Below are 22,291 nucleotides of genomic sequence, written 5' to 3' on the forward strand. Positions count from 1 at the left end.
AAAGCTGCCTCTTATACCGAGGAAGATGACATTCACACAGCCAAAGATTGCCTTCTGGTTTACTCTCAGGAAGAAACTGACTCTCTCCAGGGTTCCATTGGCTGTTGCAGTTTTATTGAAGGAGAGCTAGATGACGGCTTCTTAGATGACTTAGGATTGAAATTCAAGACACTCGCTGAAGTTTGCTTGGGTCAAAAAATAGAGATGGATACGGAAATCGAGCAGAGGCCAAAACCTATGAGAAAAACAGACGTGAAGGCAGCTTCACATTCATTCTATGAGCAAACCAGGGTTAATTCTGAGAATACTTATCTCTCCGGTAACAGCTTTCAAGTTCCAAAACCTTTGCATGAAGCAAACACAGAGAAAGTCACTCAGGAAATAGTCACTGAAAAATCTGTGTCTTCTAGGCAGGCTCAAAAGGTAGCGGCACCACTTTCAGATCCATTGGCTTCTGGTAACATGATAGTGACAGAAACTTCCTATACCACGGGCTCCACAGTGCCACTGAGCACTGTGGTCCTGGACCCCAGACAGTCCGAAGGCCTGATGGTGACAGAGCGGGTCTATGCCCCGGCGTCCCTCTTGGGAGAGCAGCAGTACGCTAGCGGGGGTAGCATCATGGTTACCGAGAGAGTCATCCAGCCTCACGGGGGCTCACCTGGCCCCCTGGAGGGCACCCCGCATCTGCCCGATGCACACTATGTTATGGTGCGGGAAAGAGAGCGCTTCCTCACCCCCAGCTCCCGTGTGCAGCCCCCTCTGGCCACGCACAGTGTAGCCGTAGGACAGAACGTGACAGTGATGGAAAGAGTGCTAACACCAGCTTCCGCTCTGCAATCTAATTACCAGATTCCTGCCGAAACCTCTGTAATGGCCAAAAAGACTGTGGTTTCTGGAGCTGGAGTCCCGGGCCCTCTGCCAGACTCAGGCTTCAAGGAGTCTAGTCGTTCTAATTATACAATAACCACATCTTCCACCAGGGTCTCCAAGCCTAGCACAGTCCAGCAATCCTCCTAACCAGACACTGCCCCAGAGTTTAGCTAGCAGTGACTCATTTCATGTTTTCAAAGGACCTGGCTTTTCATGAGCCTTACAGATGTAAGAGGCACATATACCTTGGGCTTCAAATTTTTCTCAGTCACTAATATGCAGAGAACCTCACTGTCTCAGCTTCTAGGAGCGCAATTCAGAAATGCCCCAGGACTTACTGAGGGGGCATAATGATGATGCTGTGACTTAGGTGCCTTTGAGTGACTTATGGTCAAACAATACTCACAATACTCACAAAGCAAGTTAAATAGAGAATAAATCTGGCTTCTAAGAATTTTATCAAATTAACAAAGTGTCCAGTTCATGAGCCATCCGACAGAGCCCCCCATGAAACTGAGTGGGCCTCTTTGCCTACCGTGTTAACATTTAACATTGCTGTTCTATATTCCCTATGTTCCTGCACCTAGCAGATTATCAACAACTTATTTATCCAAAGATACATGCACAGTTTGAGTGACCCGTTTTGCTTGTTTGATTTCCTTAAAACTAGAGGCCCTTCAATCCACGTAAGGTTAATTGAATTTTGGAACACTGACATGGTAAGAACACACATTGTGTGTTTCTGTGAACATAACTCTGAGTGTGTGTGTGCGTGTGTTGTATGACCTCAAAAATAGCATTATACCTTCCCTTTGTCACTCAATAATCATGAAAATATTAAATACTTCAAATTCAGTAGAATAATTCAGGGCAAAATTCATAAATATAAAATCACTTTATTTTTTATAGGAATAATATACTATTAAAAAACTCAGGATACATTATCTTCTAATTTAGTATGTCTAAATTAACTATATACACGGTGGTAAGAATCCTTTTCACTGCTATAAATCCTCAGTGCCTACCATGGGTGCCAAATCAATATTTGTAGAATTAAACTGAATTTTAGAAGCTACTCTCTTTTACCTATACTTGCAAAAAATACTGAAAGACCCTATAATTTCTATAATTATGAGTTTGAAATTATGATTTATTCCATATCTCAAAGTCATTGACTAGCTGGTCATGGCTTACTACATGGAATATTAAATATTGTGTAGCTGACCTGAATTTGTACATCTTGCCTTTCTTTCTGAAAAGTGTTTTGGGTGTTTTGGCCAAATAAATAGAGTATTTTTATTGCTCCCTGAAGAAATGATCCATTTCAGATTTCAAAGTATAAGTGCATATCAGTAATCAATTATATAAATATCCTCCACAACAAAATAATTTCCATAAATTTTAAAGGCTGTGATTTCATGAATTTTTAATATATTTACTAGGAAAATGAATCTCTAAAAATTCATTTTGTGGCACACTTTTAAAAATGTGTTATGCAAAAGGTTTATACTTTTTTACGCCCACTGACGTGTATGAATAAAAGGCATATATTTTTAGACACCATAAGCCTGTGGCCAAAATGAAGGTCACTGTTCCATGCTATAAATTTTTTATTCTCTACGCACTAATTGTTTTTGCTTTTTTTTTCATTATAGACTTAGTAGTTATTTTTTGCCAAGTCTGCAACAAGAATATCACTACTGTGTGAAAATGTGAATGTGACCTATGTACTCCAGACAAAACTTGGTCTTAAATTTCCTCCTCAGACAGGCTTAAAAAACCTAACATGGCTCCTATATATAAAGTCACCACGTTTTCTAAATGATTTTCTTTGTTCCTGAAAGGGTGATTGTATTAGTTTTTACATTTGTCCTACGGAAGAAACGTTGTAATTGTATGTGTATCATCAAAATATTTAAATAAAAAGGCAACCTTCTCTGCAGCTTTTTGCCCATATCTTCTTATTGCCCCCATCTTCTTACTACCCATATCTTCTTTTTTTTTTCCTTGTTAAATAAGGTCTATTTTTTTTGAATTTTTGAATTTTATTTTATTTTTTTATACAGCAGGTTCTTATTAGTTATCAATTTTATACACATCAGTGTATAATACATGTCAATCCCAAACTCCCAGTTCATCCCACCACCACCACCACCACCACCCCTCGCTGCTTTCCCTCCTTAGTGTCCATACGTCTGTTCTCTGCATCTGTGTCTCAATTTCTGACCTGCAGACCGGTTCATCTGTACGATTTTTCTAGGTTCCATATATCTGCGTTAATATACAATATTTGTTTTTCTCTTTCTGACTTACTTCACTCTGTATGACAGTCTCTAGATCCATCCACGTCTCTACAAATGACCCAATTTCATTCATTTTTATGGCTGAGTAATAGTCCATTGTATATATGTGCCACATCTTCTTTCTCCATTTGTCTGTCGATGGGCATTTAGGTTGCTTCCATGACCGGGCTATTGTAAATAGTGCTGCAGTGAACATTGGGGTGCATGTGTCTTTTTGAATTATGGTTTTCTCTGGGTATATGCCCAGTAGTGGGATTGCTGGGTCATATGGTAATTCTATTTTTAGTTTTTAAAGGAGCCTCCATACTGTTCTCCATAGTGGCTGTATCAGTTTACATTCCCACCAACACTGCAAGAGGGTTCCCTTTTCTCCACATCCTCTCCAGCATTTGTTGTTTGTACATTTTCTGATGATGCCCATTCTAACTGGTGTGAGGTGATAACTCATTGTAGTTTTGATTTGCATTTCTCTAATAATTAGTGATGTTGAGCAGCTTTTCATATGCTTCTTGGCCATCTGTATGTCTTCTTTGGAGAAATGTCTATCTAGGTCTTCTGCCCATTTTTGGATTGGGTTGTTTCTTTTTTTAATATTGAGCTGCATGAGTTGTTTATATATTTTGGAGATTAATTCTTTGTTGATTCATTTGCAAATATTTTCTCCCATTCTGAGGGTTGTCTTTTCATCTTGTTTATGGTTTCCTTTGCTGTGCAAAAGCTTTTAAGTTTCATTAGGTCCCATTTGTTTATTTTTGCTTTTATTTCCATTACTCTAGGAGGTGAATCAGAAAAGATCTTGCTGTGATTTATGTCAAAGGGTCTTCTGCCTATGTTTTCCTCTAAGAGTTTTATAGTGTCCGGTCTTACATTTAGGTCTCTAATCCATTTTGAGTTTATTTTTGTGTATGGTGTTAGGGAGTGTTCTAATTTCATTCTTTTACATGTAGCTGTCCAGTTTTCCCAGCACCACTTATTGAAGAGACTGTCTTTTCTCTATTGTATATCCTTGCCTCCTTTGTCATAGATTAGTTGACCATAGGTGCGTGAGTTTATCTCTGGGCTTTCTATCTTGTTCCATTGATCTATATTTCTGTTTTTGTGCCAGTACCACATTGTCTTGATTACTGTAGCTTTGTAGTATAGTCTGAAGTCAGGGAGTCTGATTCCTCCAGGTCCATTTTTTTCCCTCAAGACTGCTTTGGCTATACAGGGTCTTTTGTGTCTCCATACAAATTTTAAGATTTTTTGTTCTAGTTCTGTAAAAAATGCCATTGGTAATTTGGTAGGGATTGCATTGAATCTGTAGGTTGCTTTGGGTAGTATAGTCATTTTCACAATATTGAATCTTCCAATCCAAGAACATGGTATATCTCTCCATCTGTTGGTATCATCTTTAATTTCTTTCATCAGTGTCTTACAGTTTTCTGCATACAGCTCTTTTGTCTCCATAGGTAAGTTTATTCCTAGATACCTTATTCTTTTTGTTACAGTGGTAAATGGGAGTGTTTCCTTAATTTCTCTTTCAGATTTTTCATCATTTTTATATAGGAATGCAAGAGATTTCTGTGCATTAATTTTGTACCCTGCAACTTTACCAAATTCATTGATTAGCTCTAGTAGTTTTCTGGTGGCATCTTTAGGATTCTCTATGTAGAGTATCATATCATCTGCAAACAGTGAGTTTTACTTCTTCTTTTCCAACTTGTATTCCTTTTCTTTCTTTTTCTTCTCTGATTGCCATGGCTAGGACTTCCAAAACCATGTTGACTAATAGTGGTGAGAGTGGACATCCTTGTCTTGTTCCTGATCTTAGAGGAAATGCTTTCAGTTTTACACCATTGAGAATGATGTTTGCTGTGGGTTTTTCGTATATGGCCTTTATTATGTTGAGGTAGGTTCCCTCTATGTCCACTTTCTGGAGAGTTTTTATCATAAATTGGTGTTGAATTTTGTCAAAAGTTTTTTTCTGCATCTATTGAGATGATCATACGGTTTTTATTCTTCAATTTTTTAATATGGTGTATCACATTGATTGATTTGCATATATTGAAGAATCCTTGCATCCCTGGGATAAATCCCACTTGTCATGGTGTATGATTCTCTTAATGTGTTGTTGGACTCTGTTGGCTAGTATTTTGTTGAGGATTTTGCCATCTAGATTCATCAGTGTTATTGGTCTGTAATTTTCTTTTTTTGTAGTATCTTTGTCTGGTTTTGGTATCATGGTGATGGTGGCCTCAAAGAATGAGTTTGGGAGTGTTCCTTCCTCTGCAATTCTTTGGAAGAGTTTGAGAAGAATAGTGTTAACTCTTCTCTAAATGTTTGATAGAAATCACCTGTGAAGCCATCTGGTCCTGGACTTTTGTTTGTTGGAAGATTTTTAATCACAGTTTCAACTACATTACCTGTTATTGCACTGTTCATATTTTCTATTTCTTCCTGGTTCAGTCTTGGAAGGTTATACCTTTCTAAGAATTTGTCCATTTCTTCCAGGTTGTCCATTTTATTGGCATAGAGTTGCTTGTAGTAGTCTCTTAGGATGCTTTGTATTTCTGCAGTGTCTGTTGTAACTTCTTTTTCATTTCTAATTTTATTGATTTGAGTCCTCTCCCTCTTTTTCTTGATGAGTCTGGCTAATGGTTTATCTATTTTGTTTATCTTCTCAAAGAACCAGCTATTAGTTTTATTGATCTTTGCTATTGTTTTCTTTGTTTCTATTTCATTTATTTCTGATCTGATCTTTATGATTTCTTTCCTTCTGCTAACTTTGGGTTTTGTTTGTGTTTTCTCTAGTTTCTTTAGGTGTAAGGTTAGATTGTTTATTTGAGATTTTTCTTGTTTCTTGAGGTAGGCTTGTATAGCTATAAACTTCCCTCTTAGAACTGCTTTTGCTGCATCCCATAGGTTTTGGATCATCGTGTTTTCATTGTCATTTGTCTCTAGGTATTTTTTGATTTCTTCAGTGATCTCTTGGTTATTTAGTGACGTATTGTTTAGCCTCCATGTGTTTGTGTTTTTTTACTTTATTTTCCCTGTAATTGATTTCTAATCTCATAGCGTTGTGGTCAGAAAAGAAGCTTGATACGATTTCAATTTTCCTAAATTTACTGATGCTTGATTTGTGGTCCACGATGTGATCTATCCTGGAGAATGTTCCATGCGCGCTCGAGAAGAAAGTGTAATCTGCTGTTTTAGGATGGAATGTCCTACAAATATCAATTAAATCTATCTGGTCTATTGTGTCATTTAAAGCTTGTGTTTCCTTATTAATTTTCTGTTTGGAAGATCTGTCCATTGGCGTAAGTGAGGTGTTAAAATCCCCCACTATTATTGTGTTACTGTCGATTTCCTCTTTTATAGCTGTTAGCAGTTGCCTTATGTATTGAGGTGTTCCTATGCTGGGTGCATATTTATTTATAATTGTTATATCTTCTTTTTGGATTGATCCCTTGATCTTTATGTAGTGTCCTTCTTTGTCTCTTGTAACATTCTTTATTTTAAAGTCTATTTTATCTGATATGAGTATTGCTACTCCAGCTTTCTTTTGATTTCCATTTGCATGGAATATCTTCTTCCATCCCCTCACTTTCAGTCTGTATGTGTCTCTAGGTCTGAAGTGGGCCTCTTGTAGACAGCATATATATGGGTCTTGTTTTTTGTATCCATTCAGCAAGCCTGTATCTTTTGATTGGACCATTTAATCCATTCACATTTAAGGTAATTATCAATATGTATGTTCCTATGACCATTTCTTAATTGTTTTGGGTTTGTTAGTAGGTCCTTTTCTTCTCTTGTGTTTCCCACTTAGAGAAGTTCCTTTAGCATTTGTTGTAGAGCTGGTTTAGTGGTGCTGAATTCTCTTAGCTTTTGCTTGTCTGTAAAGCTTTTGATTTCTCCATCAAATCTGAATGAGATTCTTGCTGGGTAGAGTAATCTTGGTTGTAGTTTCTTCCCTTTCATCACTTTAAGTTTATCATGCCACTCTCTTCTGCCTTGTAGAGTTTCTGCTGAGAAATCATCTGTTAACCTATGGGAGTTCCCTTGTATGTTATTTGTCATTTTTCCCTTGCTGCTTTCAATAATTTTTCTTTGTCTTTAATTTTTGCCAATTTGATTACTATTTGTCTCAGCATGTTTCTCCTTGGGTTTATCCTGTATGGAACTCTCTGCATTTCCTGGACTTGGGTGGCTATTTCCTTTCCCATGTTAGGGACGTTTTTGACTGTAATCTCTTCAAATATTTTCTCGGGTCCTTTCTCTCTCTCTTCTCTTTCTGGGGCCCCTGTAATGCCAATGTTGTTGCATTTAATGTTGTCCCAGAGGTCTCTTAGGCTGTCTTCATTTCTTTTCATTCTTTTTTCTTTATTCTGTTCCGCAGCAGTGAATTCCACCATTCTGCCTTCCAGGTCACTTATCCATTCTTCTGCTTCAGTTATTCTGCTATTGGTTCCTTCTAGTGTAGTTTTCATTTCAGTTATTGTATTGTTCATCTCTGTTTGTTTGTTCTTTAATTCTTCTAGGTCTTTGTTAAACATTTCTTGCATCTTCTCGATCTTTACCTCCAGTCTTTTTCCGAGGTCCTGGATCATCTTCACTATCATTATTCTGAATTCTTTTTCTGGAAGGTTGCCTATCTCCACTTCATTTCATTGTTTTTCTGGGGTTTTATCTTGTTCCTTCATCTGGTACATAGCCCTCTGTCTTTTCATCTTGTCTATCTTTCTGTGAATGTGGTTTTTGTTCCACAGGCTGCACGATTGTAGTTCTTCTTGCTTCTGCTGTCCGCCCTCTGGCGGATTGCCCTTATCTTCTTACTGTCCCCATCTTCTTATTGCCCTCATCTTCTTATTGCCCTCATATTCTTATTGCCCCCATCGTAGCGTACAAGGAATATAGCTGGTCGTCAGGGAGGAGACAGCACTGTGAAGGCAGGTGTTTATGGGACTTTGGCATCTTAATTCGAACTGCTTATATCCTGCTCAGCCAGCCTCCTTGCAAGAATATATTTCCCTTCCTAAGTAGGGTAGAAAACAGAAGGCCCAGTTAAATTTGAGTTTCAAACCAATAATGAATAGTTTTTTAGTGTAAGTTATGTCCCATAGTAAAAAATTATCTATTATCTGAAATTCAGGTTTAACTGGGAGTTCTGTATTTCTATTTGCCCAGTCTAGTAACCTTGTTCTAAGGGACTGAGTTTTGCTGTCTGCCCAGAAATTAACATTGGAGGAAGCTGTGGATTTGGCTGAAGAAGGCTTGCACATCTGACCCCAAGAGATGAAATCATTCATCCAGTGTGGAGAGGCTGTTATAGTTTATTATTATAGTTTACAAGAGAAAAGATCAGAGTTTCTGCCTATGCTATAGTGTGACATTAATAAGTATTTCACAACACGGGTGCATCATGACATCCTAAAGCGTGAAGACTGTTCTGTGACCACAGGGCTCCCACCCCAAGTGGCACATGGGAACAACTCTTGATTGATTTCCTGAATCGCTACAGACATATTCCAGTCACCACTACATCGAAATTTATACAGTAAGACGTTGCTTATCAAGTATCATCTAGAAATGAGGTGTTTCACATAATAGCTGTCAGATAATTAAATCTTATTTCTTTAACATACAGAAATCTCTTGGTTTCACCATATTAGTGTAGTTCAAATCCTCTATATCACTATTGATTTTTTTGTCTACTTTTTCCATTAATTGCTGAGAGAGGAAAGTTACCATCTCCAGTTGATTGTGGTTTTGTCTGTTTCTTCTTTAATTCTTCCTCTGTTTACTTCTTGTACCTTGAAAATTGTTATATCTGTGTTATTAGATACAAATACATTTAGAATTATTGTGTCTTTCCAAAGAAATGACTCATCATAGAATGTCTTTATCTCTGGTTATATTTTTTGTCTTGAAATCTGCTTTGCCTAACACTGTCACCACTCCAGCTTTCTTAGGCTTACAGTCTGCATGGTATATCTTTTTTGACCCTTTTATTCTCAACCTGTCTATGCCTTTATATTTCCAATGTGTGTTTCTTGTAATTATCATATAGAGAGGTCTTGCTTTCTCATGGAAAGTTTTAATTTACTTACAGCAGTTATTCACATGGATGAGTTTAAACCTACCATCTTGGTGTTTGTTTTTTTCTTGGTCCCATCTGTTCTTTCATTTCTCTGCTCCTTATTTTCTGCGTTTCTTTGTGTGTTGTGTGTTCTAGAATTCCACTGTAGCTCTTCTACTGACCTTTTAACTATACCTCCTCATGTTTATTTTTTTAACTGGTTGCTCTTGTGGAAATCTAATTAAAAACAAAATCTCCTGCCAACCCAGAAAAACTCTCACAAAGGTAGAAGAGAAAGAAAACAGATTTATTATTGAATAAACATTAAGCCAGAATGCGATGTGCATCATAGGCAACCCGTAAAGAAATTGCAAATACGGAAGAAAATCTCTTACCAGGCACACAACTGATTACGTACTTGTTCACAAGATAAACGATAACTAGTTCTCAAGCAAGGCGTGCCAGAACCATTTTCATACATAGCTCATCTTAAATTCTCCTGGTAATTGAGGTGGCCATTGTGTTTGTTGACTGCCCTTATCCAAAGAAATAAAACTTTTAATATCTATGACAGGTAGCTAGTTACGATTTGGAGCCAGGCACCCATGGAGAAGGAGAGATAGGGGTGCTTTCTTCCTTGTTGTTCAAAGAGATGGCTCCCAAGTCCTTGAGAAAGACATTCCTGCCTGTAAAGCTGGCAAAAGGCTTATTTAGTTTTTAAAAGATTGATATACCATCTGAAAGGGCAGAGAAAGAATTAACAATTACCAGTTTTCTAAAGTAAAGAGGGGGTGGGGGTGGAAATTTCTTTCCCTTTTCGCATTAGGAAAAATTCCATTTTTTCTTTTTTAAGATTTCTACTTGCCCTTAGATTCTAGGGCTACACTGTATGTGGCAAGTGGCTACCAACTGAACAGCACAAATATAGACCATTTGTATCATTGTGGAAAGGTTTTTGGCACCATAGTTCTAGAAATTACAGTGTGCATCTTTAATTTATGTAGTCTGCCTTCAAATATTCTACTGCCTCACAATGTACATAAACCTCGAACTTACACGTTGTGGATCTTGCTACGTCACTAAGTCTCTATGTCCAAATTTCCTCCTTGCATAAGGACACTGGTCATATTGAATTAGGGTCCATCCTGATGACCTTGTTTTAACTTCACCTCTGTCAAGACCTTAGCTCCAAACACAGTCACGTTCCGAGGTACTAGGGATTAGGGTTTCAATAGCTGAATTTTGAGGGAAGAGGACTCAGCCCGTAACACCTAGTAAACAAACAGACTTAGCTTGAAGAGCTGTACTATTTTTTCCCATGAAAGCCATGAGTTTCTTCATCCAACTATTTGGTTAATAATTAATGCACATTGCTTGAAACAGTAATAAAATTTAAACCTGAGTTGAAAGTAGCTTGAACGAAGACACTGCAGAGTATCTACTGAAACTTTAGAGAAAACCTCAAAGGCAATCAAAGCAAAGCACACCTGGTTGTACAGATTCCAAACCCGGGGACCTAAGATCGTTGACAGCACCAAATACCCCAGCTCAGCAGCATTGGACGCGGGCTACATATAAGCTTTTCTGCTTCCTCAGAGGTTTCTGCAATCCATGCACCACGAATGACCCTTCAGCTAAGCGAGGGGAAGCATAATGATCCTCTCCCGTGGAACTCATTCCAAGGATTAATTTTTTTTTCTTGCTTGCTTCTGCGGCTTCTCTACCTAGCTCAGTGGCCTTTCCTGGTTTTCTTTTTTTTTTTTTTGCGGTACGCGGGCCTCTCACTGTTGTGGCCCCTCCCGTTGCGGAGCACAGGCTCCGGACGCGCAGGGTCAGCGGCCATGGCTCACGGGCCCAGCCACTCTGCGGCATGTGGGATCTTCCCAGACCAGGGCACGAACCCGTGTCCTCTGCATCGGCAGGCGGACTCTCAACCACTGCGTCACCAGGGAAGCCCTCCTGGTTTCTTTTGTATTCTAAATTTAGGTCACTACAAATTATTCTCCCCCTATCTTCCCTACTAGTTTAAAAAAATGTTGATACAAAGACCTTAAAATAAGATATGTTGATCTTCTTCTTCATCATGACTTCTGTTATAATATCTACGAGATAATTCACTTCATTTTCACTTCAGTGTAAGGTGTGTGATAAACGTGTACAACTTAGTTCTAATTTATTTCCGAGGTGTGCTTAGTGTTTGAAGGATTCTGATCAGAAATTGACACTCCGGGGGTGGTTACTTAGCCCTTCAAATATCATTATCAAAATCCACATCGGGGGCTTCCCTGGAGGCGCAGTGGTTGAGAGTTCGCCTGCCGATGTAAGGGACATGGGTTCGTGTCCCGGTCCGGGAAGATCCCACATGCCACGGAACGGCTGGGCCCGTGAGCCATGGCTGCTGAGCCTGCGCGTCCGGAGCTTGTGCTCCGCAACGGGAGGGGCCACAACAGTGAGAGGCCCGAGTACCGCAAAAAAAAAAAAAAATCCACATCGGAACTACATTCACCATCTTATGATAAACCATAATGGAAAAGAATACAAAAAAAGAATGTATACATATGTATGACTGAATCACTTTGCTGTACAGCAGTAATTAACACAACACTGTAACTCAACTATACTTCAATTTTAAAATATATTTTAAAAAATCCACATCGGAAGATTTGCTAACTAGCATAAGGGATAGAAGTTTGTTCATTGGTGAAATGAGTGGTTTTGAGACTGGCGATTGTTGAGGCATTGGGTACACCACCCCCCAACATGCAGATCCATGAACAAGGCATGAAAATATGGGGGTCCCAAGAGTCGGATGGCTCCACTGTAGCACTGGAGTCTCACCAGTCCTGTGTCCTTCCACCCCCAGGAGATTCCTGCCATCTGGCCAACCACAATGCTGTCTCGTCCTGTCATCTGAACATGATTCCATCTACCTTTCATCAACTGCTAGTCAGAAGGGACTAGGGCAGAGTAGAAATGCCGTGAGTTACAAAATCAGGTTGTATGAATTTCTTGACCTGTCTGCTAATAAATATTTGTACATTTTGTAGACTTAGTTTAATGTTTGTTTTGTAACAAACCATTGGTACAGCCCCCTAACTATCTCTGACTAGCAGAAATTATCAATATTTTAAATCTTAAAAAGTTGTCATTTGCTAACCAGAATGTTCACTTAATTTATTTTCTTAGAAGATGTACTGCCTGGGTTCAACCCCTTCTTTCTGTCACTCCAATTTTCTCACTTTTAAAGTGTTATTTTACCAAAATGTTTTCTTGTATTATGGGTACTTTGTTGGGGAAAAAAAAGGCAAAATGCAGATTAAAGAAAAAGAAACTATTTTGCGTATATTAATCTTATCCCCAACCTCACTGGGAATTCAGATCACTGAAGGCAGGAATCTGTCTTCTCATGATACGCTCAAACAGGACAACTGTGAATTTTGAAAATCCAACAAAATTTTCAAAGTAGATTTACTAAACCTACGCATGATCTATGATGTGTCTCATCTGTCCATCCTTCATTTAACTTGCAACCTCTAACTTGCTGCATCCCAAGCCCGTTTGTTCTCATTGTAGTCTTATCAATAAACTCTGAGAATATAAAGAGAACTATGAAGGTTTTAGTGGAGAATGGGAATTATTTGCAATGACTCAACATATGTGTTTATTTCAGAGTTCCTTTCTATATTCCGGTTGCTTAGATTGTCAAGACATTCTACTCACTGTATTAAAGACTTGTTTTATTGTTCTGTCCTTTTACTCAAGGCTGACATTGGGATGGAACCCAGATGTCCCACTTCACCTCATCTACTGCTCTCAGCTTCTATCCAGCAGAAAGTTTGGTTTCACAACACTCTTGAGTTGGACCCCTGCTGGAGTAATCTCGAGCTTTGTCATTCCCAACCCCTCTAAGGACCACGCCTACCATCGCCCCAGTTTTACACGGGCTCTTTATCAGAGGAAAAATACTGGGGCGAGGAGGGAAAAACAGCCCTTGGAGTACTGCTATGAAAAAAATAAGAAAACGCACAAAATACAAACATCATAATTGCTTCTAAATATACTCTTGGTAGATGAAGCCCAAGCTGAGTTGGCTTAGCAGTGAATTATGTGTACGTTCACCTAGTAGTAATTCACATGCTTCTCCATTTGGAGATCCTCTGGACCACAGAAATAGATGGAATAACAGAAGCACAATGACCTAAGCAAGTACATGCTCAAAAACCACTGCCAAAGTACCATTGGAGTAAGTGAGTGTTATATGCATTGTGGCCACAAGATGGCACTATGCATGCAGCAAAGGAATCAAAAGTCGATCAGTATCAAAACTACGAGGGAAAAAATTAAGCAGTTTAATAAATTCATTAGCAATGCAAACTCACAAAGACCAATACCTGCCTTTGCTAACTGTGCTCCTCCCAGAGAAAGTGTGATCTGCTTCAGGATTACCTGGGAAACGAGGTCCAGATTATGGAAGTCTGATGAAACCTGTAGGCTCCTTTTGTGTCGAAATACGCAGTGTCTTTTCCGAAGATAAGTCAGGAGGCTTCGCTCCTATTAAAAATGCTGCACTTTGGGGCTTCCCTGGTGGCTCAGTGGTTGAGAGTCCGCCTGCCGATGCAGGGGACACGGGTTCGTGCCCCGGTCCGGGAAGATCCCACATGCCGCGGAGCGGCTGGGCCCGTGAGCCATGGCCGCTGAGCCTGCGCGTCCGGAGCCTGTTGCTCCACAACGGGAGGGGCCACAGCAGTGAGAGGCCCGCGTACCGCAAAAAAAAAAAAAATGCTGCACTTTGGAGGATGGATTGGCCCATGGATTTACAAATAATGGACTCAGCCCGGTGTGGGCTAATTTTAAGAAGAGATGACTTTTTCTGCAAAACGAGATTTAATTAAACCAACATTTGTTGTCTTCTCACTGTGGGCAGAGCACTGTTTAGTGCCTTAAAGTTTATTCAAAGGTGAGTAAGACCCAGCCTTTGCCCTTCAGGGGCCCACACAATAGTGCAGGTGGTAGTCACAAACACCTTATTCCGAAAACCAAGACGGCTTGTACTAAACAAGACATCAAAGATAGAAAACGCCGAGGCTGCTGGGCGAGATTAATTCCCCTTTGAGGTTGTGGAGATGGGAATACCTAAGGAGGCTTCTTAGAGAGCCGGGCTTTTCATGAAAAGTGAAGATTAAGTAAACAGGGATCAGCTGGATCAGAGGCTCACCTCACAGGGCTGCGGGTAGCTAGTGTTCGGGAAATGACATGCAGAGGACGCAGCAGAAGGTATGGATGGAGGGTACGTACAGATCGAAGGTGAAGGCCGTGGGACCAGACTCTACGCAACCGAGAGTCACGTGACATTTCTGAGCAGGACAATCTTATGATCAGGGTTTAGAAAGAGCCCCCAAGTTGTAGCGGGGGATGGTCTGCAGGTGGGAAATACTAAAGCAAGAGGGCGGGGGAAAGTTAAAAATAACTCCAACCCATGGGAACCTTAAACAGTAACCTTTTCTTCTCTGATGTTCATTGACTTTTCCATGTATTCCGGTGCCTCTTTCCTTGGGGTAAAGTAAATTTTAAATGTTATGTCAACAAGGTTACTGATCCAACAGAGAAGCCAGATGTAATTATAGCAAAAATGTTTTCCTAAACAAAATCGGGAGATTGCACTTAACAAAAGATTTTCTTTCCTGATTTGTGAATATATTCATATACAAAGTCTTACAAAGTTAAGCAATCCAAATAACACTGAGTTATTTACTTAATGAATCCGTAAACATTTAAAAATAATGAAAGTACTTGCAGTTAGACTATTCCAGAAAATCATCGACCTGTGTTTGTCCCCATGACAGTTTGGGTTTTCTTTGGTCTCCCTTATGAAACTGTAAGCTTCCTGAGCCAGGTACTTTGTCTTTGTTTATTCTTATATCCTTAGTACATAACACACTGCTTTATAGATTACAGGTACTCAACTAGTTGTTGTTGCATTGACCTTAAGTTAAACTGAGTACTATTGAAATTAATTGAATGGCATTCCTTGCCTCACCAGGTATTTAGCCAACATTCTATTGGGAAACTTCAAACAGGCAGCGAATTTGAAAGAATTTTCAGAGAATACCCATATTCCCATCACTAAATTCCACCATTAATATTTTACTAATTCTTTCTTTATCACATAGCTATCTACCTACCCATTTCTCTATCCATCCATCAATCCATCTTATTTTTTAATCAATTTCAAAGTAAATTATAGCCATAAGTACACTTCCCCCTAAATTTCTCAGCGTGCATATCTTTAGAGTTCAAGATTTGTTTACATTTTTTTCCCTCTGAGTTAAAATTACAGACAATGTAATGTACCAATTTTAAGTGTGCATTTGCTAAGTTTTGACAAATGCCTACACCTGTGCAACTCAAACCCCTTTCAAGATGTAGAAATTATCACAACAAAAATACTAATGCCTCTTCCTACCGAGGCCCCACTCCCAACCCAGAGGCGACAAATTTTTTTATTATTTTTTAAATTTTTTTAGTTTTGCCTCTTTATAACTTCATGTAAATTGGAGTTGTATATTTTGTACTTTGGGGGATAAGTCTTTTTTCATTCAGAATAATGTTTTTGAGATTCACCTGTGTTGTGTGTATCAGTAATACATTTCTTTTTGTCGGCAGTAGTGGTCTATCATATAATCATGTCAAAGTTGGTTATCCATTCTCATTTTGATGGACACCTGGGCTGTTTTCCAATTTTGTGTTATCAGGAATAAAGTTACTATGAACATTCTTGTTCAGGTGTTTGCAGCCGTATGTTTTCATTTCTCTGGGGCAAATAACTAGGATTGCAATTGCCGGTCACGGGGTAAATGTTTAGATATTTTCAGGAGCTCCTTTTTACAAAATGCTTGGCAATTCTCCCCCCTGGTTTGACAACCTAAGAGAAACCTTGAGTAAGAGCACCCATACAAGCTCACTGAATGCTATACACCTCACTCAAAACTCCAGAACATCAGAGGGGTCTTTCCACTCCATGTGATACACACCAGCTATAGACCAAATGTTTGTGTCCTCCCAAAATTCAAACTAACTCCCAATGTAATGGTTTTAGGAGGTGGGGGCTTTGGGAGGTGATTAGGTCATGAGGACGAAGCCCTCATGAATGGGATTAGTGCCCTTGAGACCCCAGAGAGCTCCCTCAACCCTTCCACCATGTGAAGACTCAGTCTGTGAAACAGGAAGGGGGCTCTCACCAGACACTGAATATGCTGGCACCTTGGTCTTGGACTTCCAAGCTTCCAGATCTGTGAGAAATTAATTTGTTCTTATAATTTGTTTATAAGCCTCCCAGTCTATGGTGTTCTGTTATGGCAGCTCAAATAGACTGTCAATACACACACACACACACACACACACACACACACACACACACACACACACAGAACTGAAAGCTGATTAGATGATAGAGGGATGCTTAGCCCGAGAGTAGCCATCTATAGGGTGTCTAGAAGCAGAAAAGATAAGATGGATTCAAAGATCTGCTCACAAAGCCATGATGGTGAGTAACTGGTCCAGTTAATTCCTTTCTCTGCGAATTTGAAATGGAGACACTGGAAAGAAGCATTTAGTTAAAAGTGGACACAGAAGGAAAAAGAGACAAACAAAGCACTCTTCCAATTCTTTGAAAGCAGCTAAATCGGTGGTTAAAGAGATAAATGGGGATTCTTGCTTTTCTAAGATATGAGATTTTTCATCCGGGAGTTTCCCTTGCAAAAGAGCAGGAATAATCTAGAGAATTCTCAGAAAGGGTAGTATTGATATAATCCACCTCATTATTGCTAAAGCAGGATTTAAATTCTTAAAAATTAGGAAAACTGGCTTAGGGATCCACCTACCCTAGCCACAGACAATAGCTCGGTTGGAAAGGAAATAAAGGCAATGATCAAGAGGAATGTTCTCTCTCTCTCACTTCTGTCTCTCTGTCTCTGTCTCTCTTTCTTTCTTTCTCTCTCTCTCTCTCTCTCTGTGTCTCCAGTAATGTTTGGTCATAAGTACAAATCAGGGGGTTAGAAAAAAGCAGCAGAGAAATATAAAAGAAGGAACGCAGAGAGAAACAAATTCTCCAGGTCTTCCCCCCTCCAGCTCTAACACCCTGGTAATGGGGATGAGCAACCTCTGCTACCAGGCGCTTCCTGTGACACTGCCAGTGACCCATCAAAAGATAATCGGATTCAGCAGCTAAGTTTCTGAGATTTCACCTCAGGAGATAATCTTACAATGAGGCCCAGATGTGTGTAGAAGGATGTTCATCAAGTGTTGTTTATCATGCAAACATTATAAATTAAAAGTCAGCTCTGTGCAGTGCCACCTGTAGATTAATGACATACTTTAAAGTTACAAAATGATGATATTTCTAAATTACTTTCAGTAATTGCAAGAATACAAGGGAACATGGAATCGGTATTTCCACGGCTCCATCCAAACTTCGTGACAGTGTGTGTCAGCTACAGCAGGCTTAATGGCCCACTTTTCATATGAGCAAACCAAAGGGTGTGGCCCCGTGTACAGGCTGCTGGGCAAAGCTTTCACATGCGGTGACATTCGCCCCTGGGTTGGTGACCTTCGCCCCTGGGTTGGTGACCTTCGCCCCTGGGTTGGTGACCTTCGCCCCTGGGTGGTCCTCACTCCATCAAAACTTGTAACTGCAGTCAGTCTTTAAGAGAAGAAAATAAATGCGCATTTCACTTTGGAATAATAGTACTCTGAAGCCACAGAGAGACACTGATACATGACAATGGCGGTGGTAGTAATAACAGTATCCAGTATTTACTGGGTACTTTCTTTGGGCAGACACGATGTTAATTAAGCATTTCTCATACTAATCTATTTTTATCCTCTCAACAATCCTAGAGATACATCCTATTTTTCCTCCCATTTTATGGATAAGTAAGCTGATGGTTAGTGCAATTACACAATATGTAAAGCTAGATGATCTGTCTCATGCTTTCTGCATCATCAGAGGTTTAGCCCAAGCTAAAGAAATGATGACAGGAAGAAGAGAAAGTCAAGTGTAAGGGGCACTTCAGGACTGCAGAAATCTGTTTATTGCACCTTCCCATCTTTGGGTTTTTGGGGACAGAGAGGGGCTCTTTAAAAACAATTCAAAAAAAAAAAAACAATTCAAGAGCCAAAGACGCAGGAAAGGGTTTTTTTTTTCCTCAAATACTCTATTTTTCATCATTACAAACAAAAGCACCAGGCAGAAATTTCCATGCATCTGTGATCTATGAGGGTTAATCCTCTTTAGCTATCACTTAGCAACAGGGTAACAAATGGAGGTTGGCATCCCCAGGCTGATCAGCATTTTTTTTTTTAGTCAAAAAAGATCAGAGTTATTACAAAATACAGCCAACAACCCTGAGGCTTACAGGGGTTTTAAAGGTCAGGCAAAATTGTTGTCGGTTTGCTTTGAGTTTTTTTCCTTCACTGCAAAATAAGTCTTCTTTGTTTGTTTGGCTTATAAAATGCATATAATCTTTGAAAGAGGCCAGAGTCTGGGCTGTGGGGAGAGTCCCCAGCTCGCTTAGTCGCTGAACCGCTGGGAGGTCTTGTGCCCATTACTCAGCCTCTGCAACGTCTCAGCTTTCTACATCCACAGAAATCCCCACCAGCCCACGATAGTTAAGATCAGGGGTGAAATGCTCTGAAGCCTCCAAAAAAATTGTCAAGACTCGATTTCAGCAATGAAGAAAAGAGCAATGATTTGCAATAAGCGAGGAAAACACATTCACAGTCTCAGGGCTGAAATGAGCTTGGAAGGTCAGCTAGACCTAGCCTCCCATTCAGAGGCACCTCCTGACCAATGAAAGTAGGAAAGTGGGTGTGGGTGGGCTCCATTGTTCTTTGTTATCCACTCCCATTCACAGCTTCTGTGTCAGGAAGTTCTTCCCTGAGTCTCACTGGAATCCCTCATGGAACTGTTTCAAGCTAATCCCTTCTTATACTCTTTATAATGGAAGGATCTGTTTTTCTTATGATTTTCCTTAGTCTTTTATTAATTTGACAGGCATCATGAATTCACATGGACCTGTCTCTTCTCCAGGTTCAATTTTTCAATCATTCATTAGAAAGACATTTACCGGGCCTGGCACTAGACTAAGTCCTGGATATACAAAGATCCTTGCAACACGGTCCTCGCTGGCGAGGAGCTTATGGTCTCCTGCGGTGACGCGGATACTCAATGAAATAATGGCAGCAGACTCTGCTGTGTGAACTTCGGGAGTGTTCTGTTTTTGAAACTTTGCATTTTAATGAGCGACCATTCAAAACCACCTTAACTTTTCCATGTCAAAGTTTCAGCTCTACTCTTTTTTTTTGTTGTTTTTTGTTTTTTGTTTTTGCGATACACGGGCCTCTCACCGTCGTGGCCTCTCCCATTGCGGAGCACAGGCTCCGGACGCGCAGGCTCAGCGGCCATGGCTCACGGGCCCAGCCGGTCCGCGGCACGTGGGATCTTCCCGGACCGGGGCACGAACCCGTGTCCCCTGCATCGGCAGGCGGACTCTCAACCACTGCGCCACCAGGGAAGCCCCCCATTTCTATTTTTATCACTAAAATCCAATTATTTTTTAATTTCCACTGGGAGAGGGAGGGGCGGGGCCGCCATAGCTGATGGGCACGCCCTCTAGGGGCAAAATGAGATCAAAGGAACGTCAAACTGTGTCCAGTTCCGTCGCACGTGCATGGAGTGGCAGTAAATTAATATCTCTCCTGGATTTAAGGTACCATAAATTATAAGATGGACTCTTTGCTTTAATAAGAGAACAAAGAGGCCAGGAATGGGAGTGAGTACGACAACATATACACCCTCTGGATTCTAGAAACCCAGGGGGAGTGCAAGGAGATACAGTGGTGCATTTTTACTGTTTTCCTTTCTGGCTGTTGCCGGTTAATGATGCGTCATGAATGTAGCTAATGATGGATTGCAGAGCACCAAGTACCTGCTATTTCACAAGTCATCCTGCGGAAGGGACGTCATGGCCCCCATTTAACACCTGGGGAAAGAGAGGCTCAAAGAAAGAATCTACCTCGACCTTAGACCCAGGATTTAAACTCAGGAGGTTAACTTACAAAGTCCACGATTGTTCCACTCTCCTGAGCTTCTTTCTGCTCTCCCCCCAAATCCTGGGGCTTCCTGCCTGCTCTCCTTGAAGCCTCTCCCCAGCATGAGCATGAGTTAAGTTTCCTGTGGGCTCCGTTTCAGGGTCATTTCACTCCATCCCCACTCCTGGGGAATGTCCTCGAGTCTGTCAGCTCCAGGAACCTACCTCAGAAACCTGTATCTCAAGTCCCCGCTTTCCCAGGCATGTCTCCATCCCCACTGCATGTCTCCACTGCATGTCTCTATCCCCACTCTTCAGCATTCTGGAGACTGGAAACCTCCTCCCTGCTAGTGGCTTCTCCCTAAACTTCTAGACACTCCCTAAATGATAGTGCCCTGATTCCCGCACAGCCTGGGCATGGAATTCAGGAAACCAGGAGTGTCCAAGTGGGGGCATGTGGAGATGCTAAGAGCATGGATGAGCCAGTGGAGAGCTGGGGTCAGGAGACAAGGACAGAGAGGCCAGGCAAATGTCAGGGGCCTTGGGGGACTTCCCTGGCAGTCCAGTGGTTAAGACTCCACGCTTCCAATGCAGGGGGCGTGGGTTCAGTCCCTGGCTGGGGAACTAGCATCCCACAGGCTACATGTTGCAGCCAAAAAAAACAAAAAACACCCACAATGTCAGGGGCCTTGGAATCCAGCAGACGATTCCAGCACATTGGCCCGAAGGACCATATGGAATTAGCCACATCTCAAGGGAGAGCAGTACAGGGCCTCCAGGGACAGCCTGGCTATACCACCGTGGAGATCAACATGCCGGGAGAGGGCCGTCCCACCAGGAGTATGGGTGTTTTCCCTCGTGCCCAGGGACAGGGCACCCAGGAGAAAGAGGAGGGAGGGAGATGCAAAACAGTTTAAGTTAACCCAGAAAATGAGTGTTTTAAACTATAAGAGACAGGATTTCCTTAATTTGGCAAGTTTAAGTAGCATCCCACATCCTCTTATCCTGGGGAGAGATGGGGGCACCAAACATGGCTTAGAGAAAAATAAATGAAGGCCAGCTTTGTGCACGTTTGAGTAGCATGTGTCTCATCCAGGCTGTGTTATGAGAGGAGAGTTGCCATGGGTGCTGTGGGATAAGATTTAGTCTAGGGAGTGGACCTGACCCTACTGTGGGAGGAGCTCGGAAACCAAGAAACTGGAAGGAAAAGCGAGACAATCCGAGAAAACGCCCTGTCCAGGCCTCGTGAAGCGCTGGCTGGGTGGGCTGCCCAGAGCTGGCCAAGTGCTGGCCAGCCAGTGAGGAGAACAGCAGTAGGGTTGCTTGTGTGGTGAAGCGGGGCACTGCAGATCCCCAGCCACGTGGCTGGCGCTAGATTGTCATTCAGCTGGGCCAACAATCAGGAAAAAGAGCTGCACACCGGAGGGATGCAGCAAGGACAGGCTGAAGCCACTGGACACCACCCATCCGTCTGCCACCATATCAGCCTGCAAAGAGCCTCAGAGCAAACCAGCCACTACTCCCCGGCTGCCTCTCAAGTCTCATGCAGGTGTCTCTGTTGGCCAACTCTCACTCAGACCATAGAGGGAAGGGGACGCTGGAACACATAGGGGATTCTGTTCCTCAAGCAAAAATGTGGCCATTGAACAATCCAGTACACTGTGTATACATTTCCATCCTGCTACGGAATAGCTTGAAGCTTACTAGACACATGTGCACAGAGCAGTGTCAAATGAAATCGGTGGAATTCAGAGAAAGCCAGGACAAAAGCTGACACTGAGGGCGGATCTGATACTAAAAATCATGTTGTAGATGGAATATCTGTCACGTGGTAGCTGGCGTGTGACAGATTCTCTGACGAGCAATATAGTTCATGACCCACACATGTTCCATTCCTGATACCAACACTTCCGCAAAAACCTTCACTCTTCCTTAGCAGAGAGTTCTCGACCTGGTCCTGCTGTCTCCAA

At 41.2% G+C, this 22,291-nt stretch overlaps 1 protein-coding gene across 16 annotated transcripts in view; it reads left to right on the forward strand.

Moving 5' to 3' along the window:
• The window catches only part of DSG2 (desmoglein 2), a 91,546-nt gene that overhangs the window by 60,501 nt on the left and 8,754 nt on the right, over positions 1–22,291 (forward strand). For 14 of the 16 annotated variants that reach the window (XM_089895043.1, XM_089895041.1, XM_089895032.1 and 11 more), the window contains one exon: positions 1–22,291. This exon is cut by the window's right edge and continues 8,754 nt beyond it. In XM_089895043.1, coding sequence (XP_089751169.1) covers positions 1–1,020 — 1,020 coding nt within the window. In that variant the 3' untranslated portion in view covers positions 1,021–22,291. The other 2 variants (XR_016387614.1, XR_016387613.1) reach the window with 2 other exon arrangements.

This window comes from Delphinapterus leucas, chromosome 14 (genome assembly GCF_059928025.1).
Source record: "Delphinapterus leucas isolate spDelLeu-1000000601 "Yukka" chromosome 14, BTC_Dleu_Yukka2, whole genome shotgun sequence".
In the NCBI taxonomy this organism is placed as follows: Eukaryota; Metazoa; Chordata; class Mammalia; order Artiodactyla; family Monodontidae; genus Delphinapterus; species Delphinapterus leucas.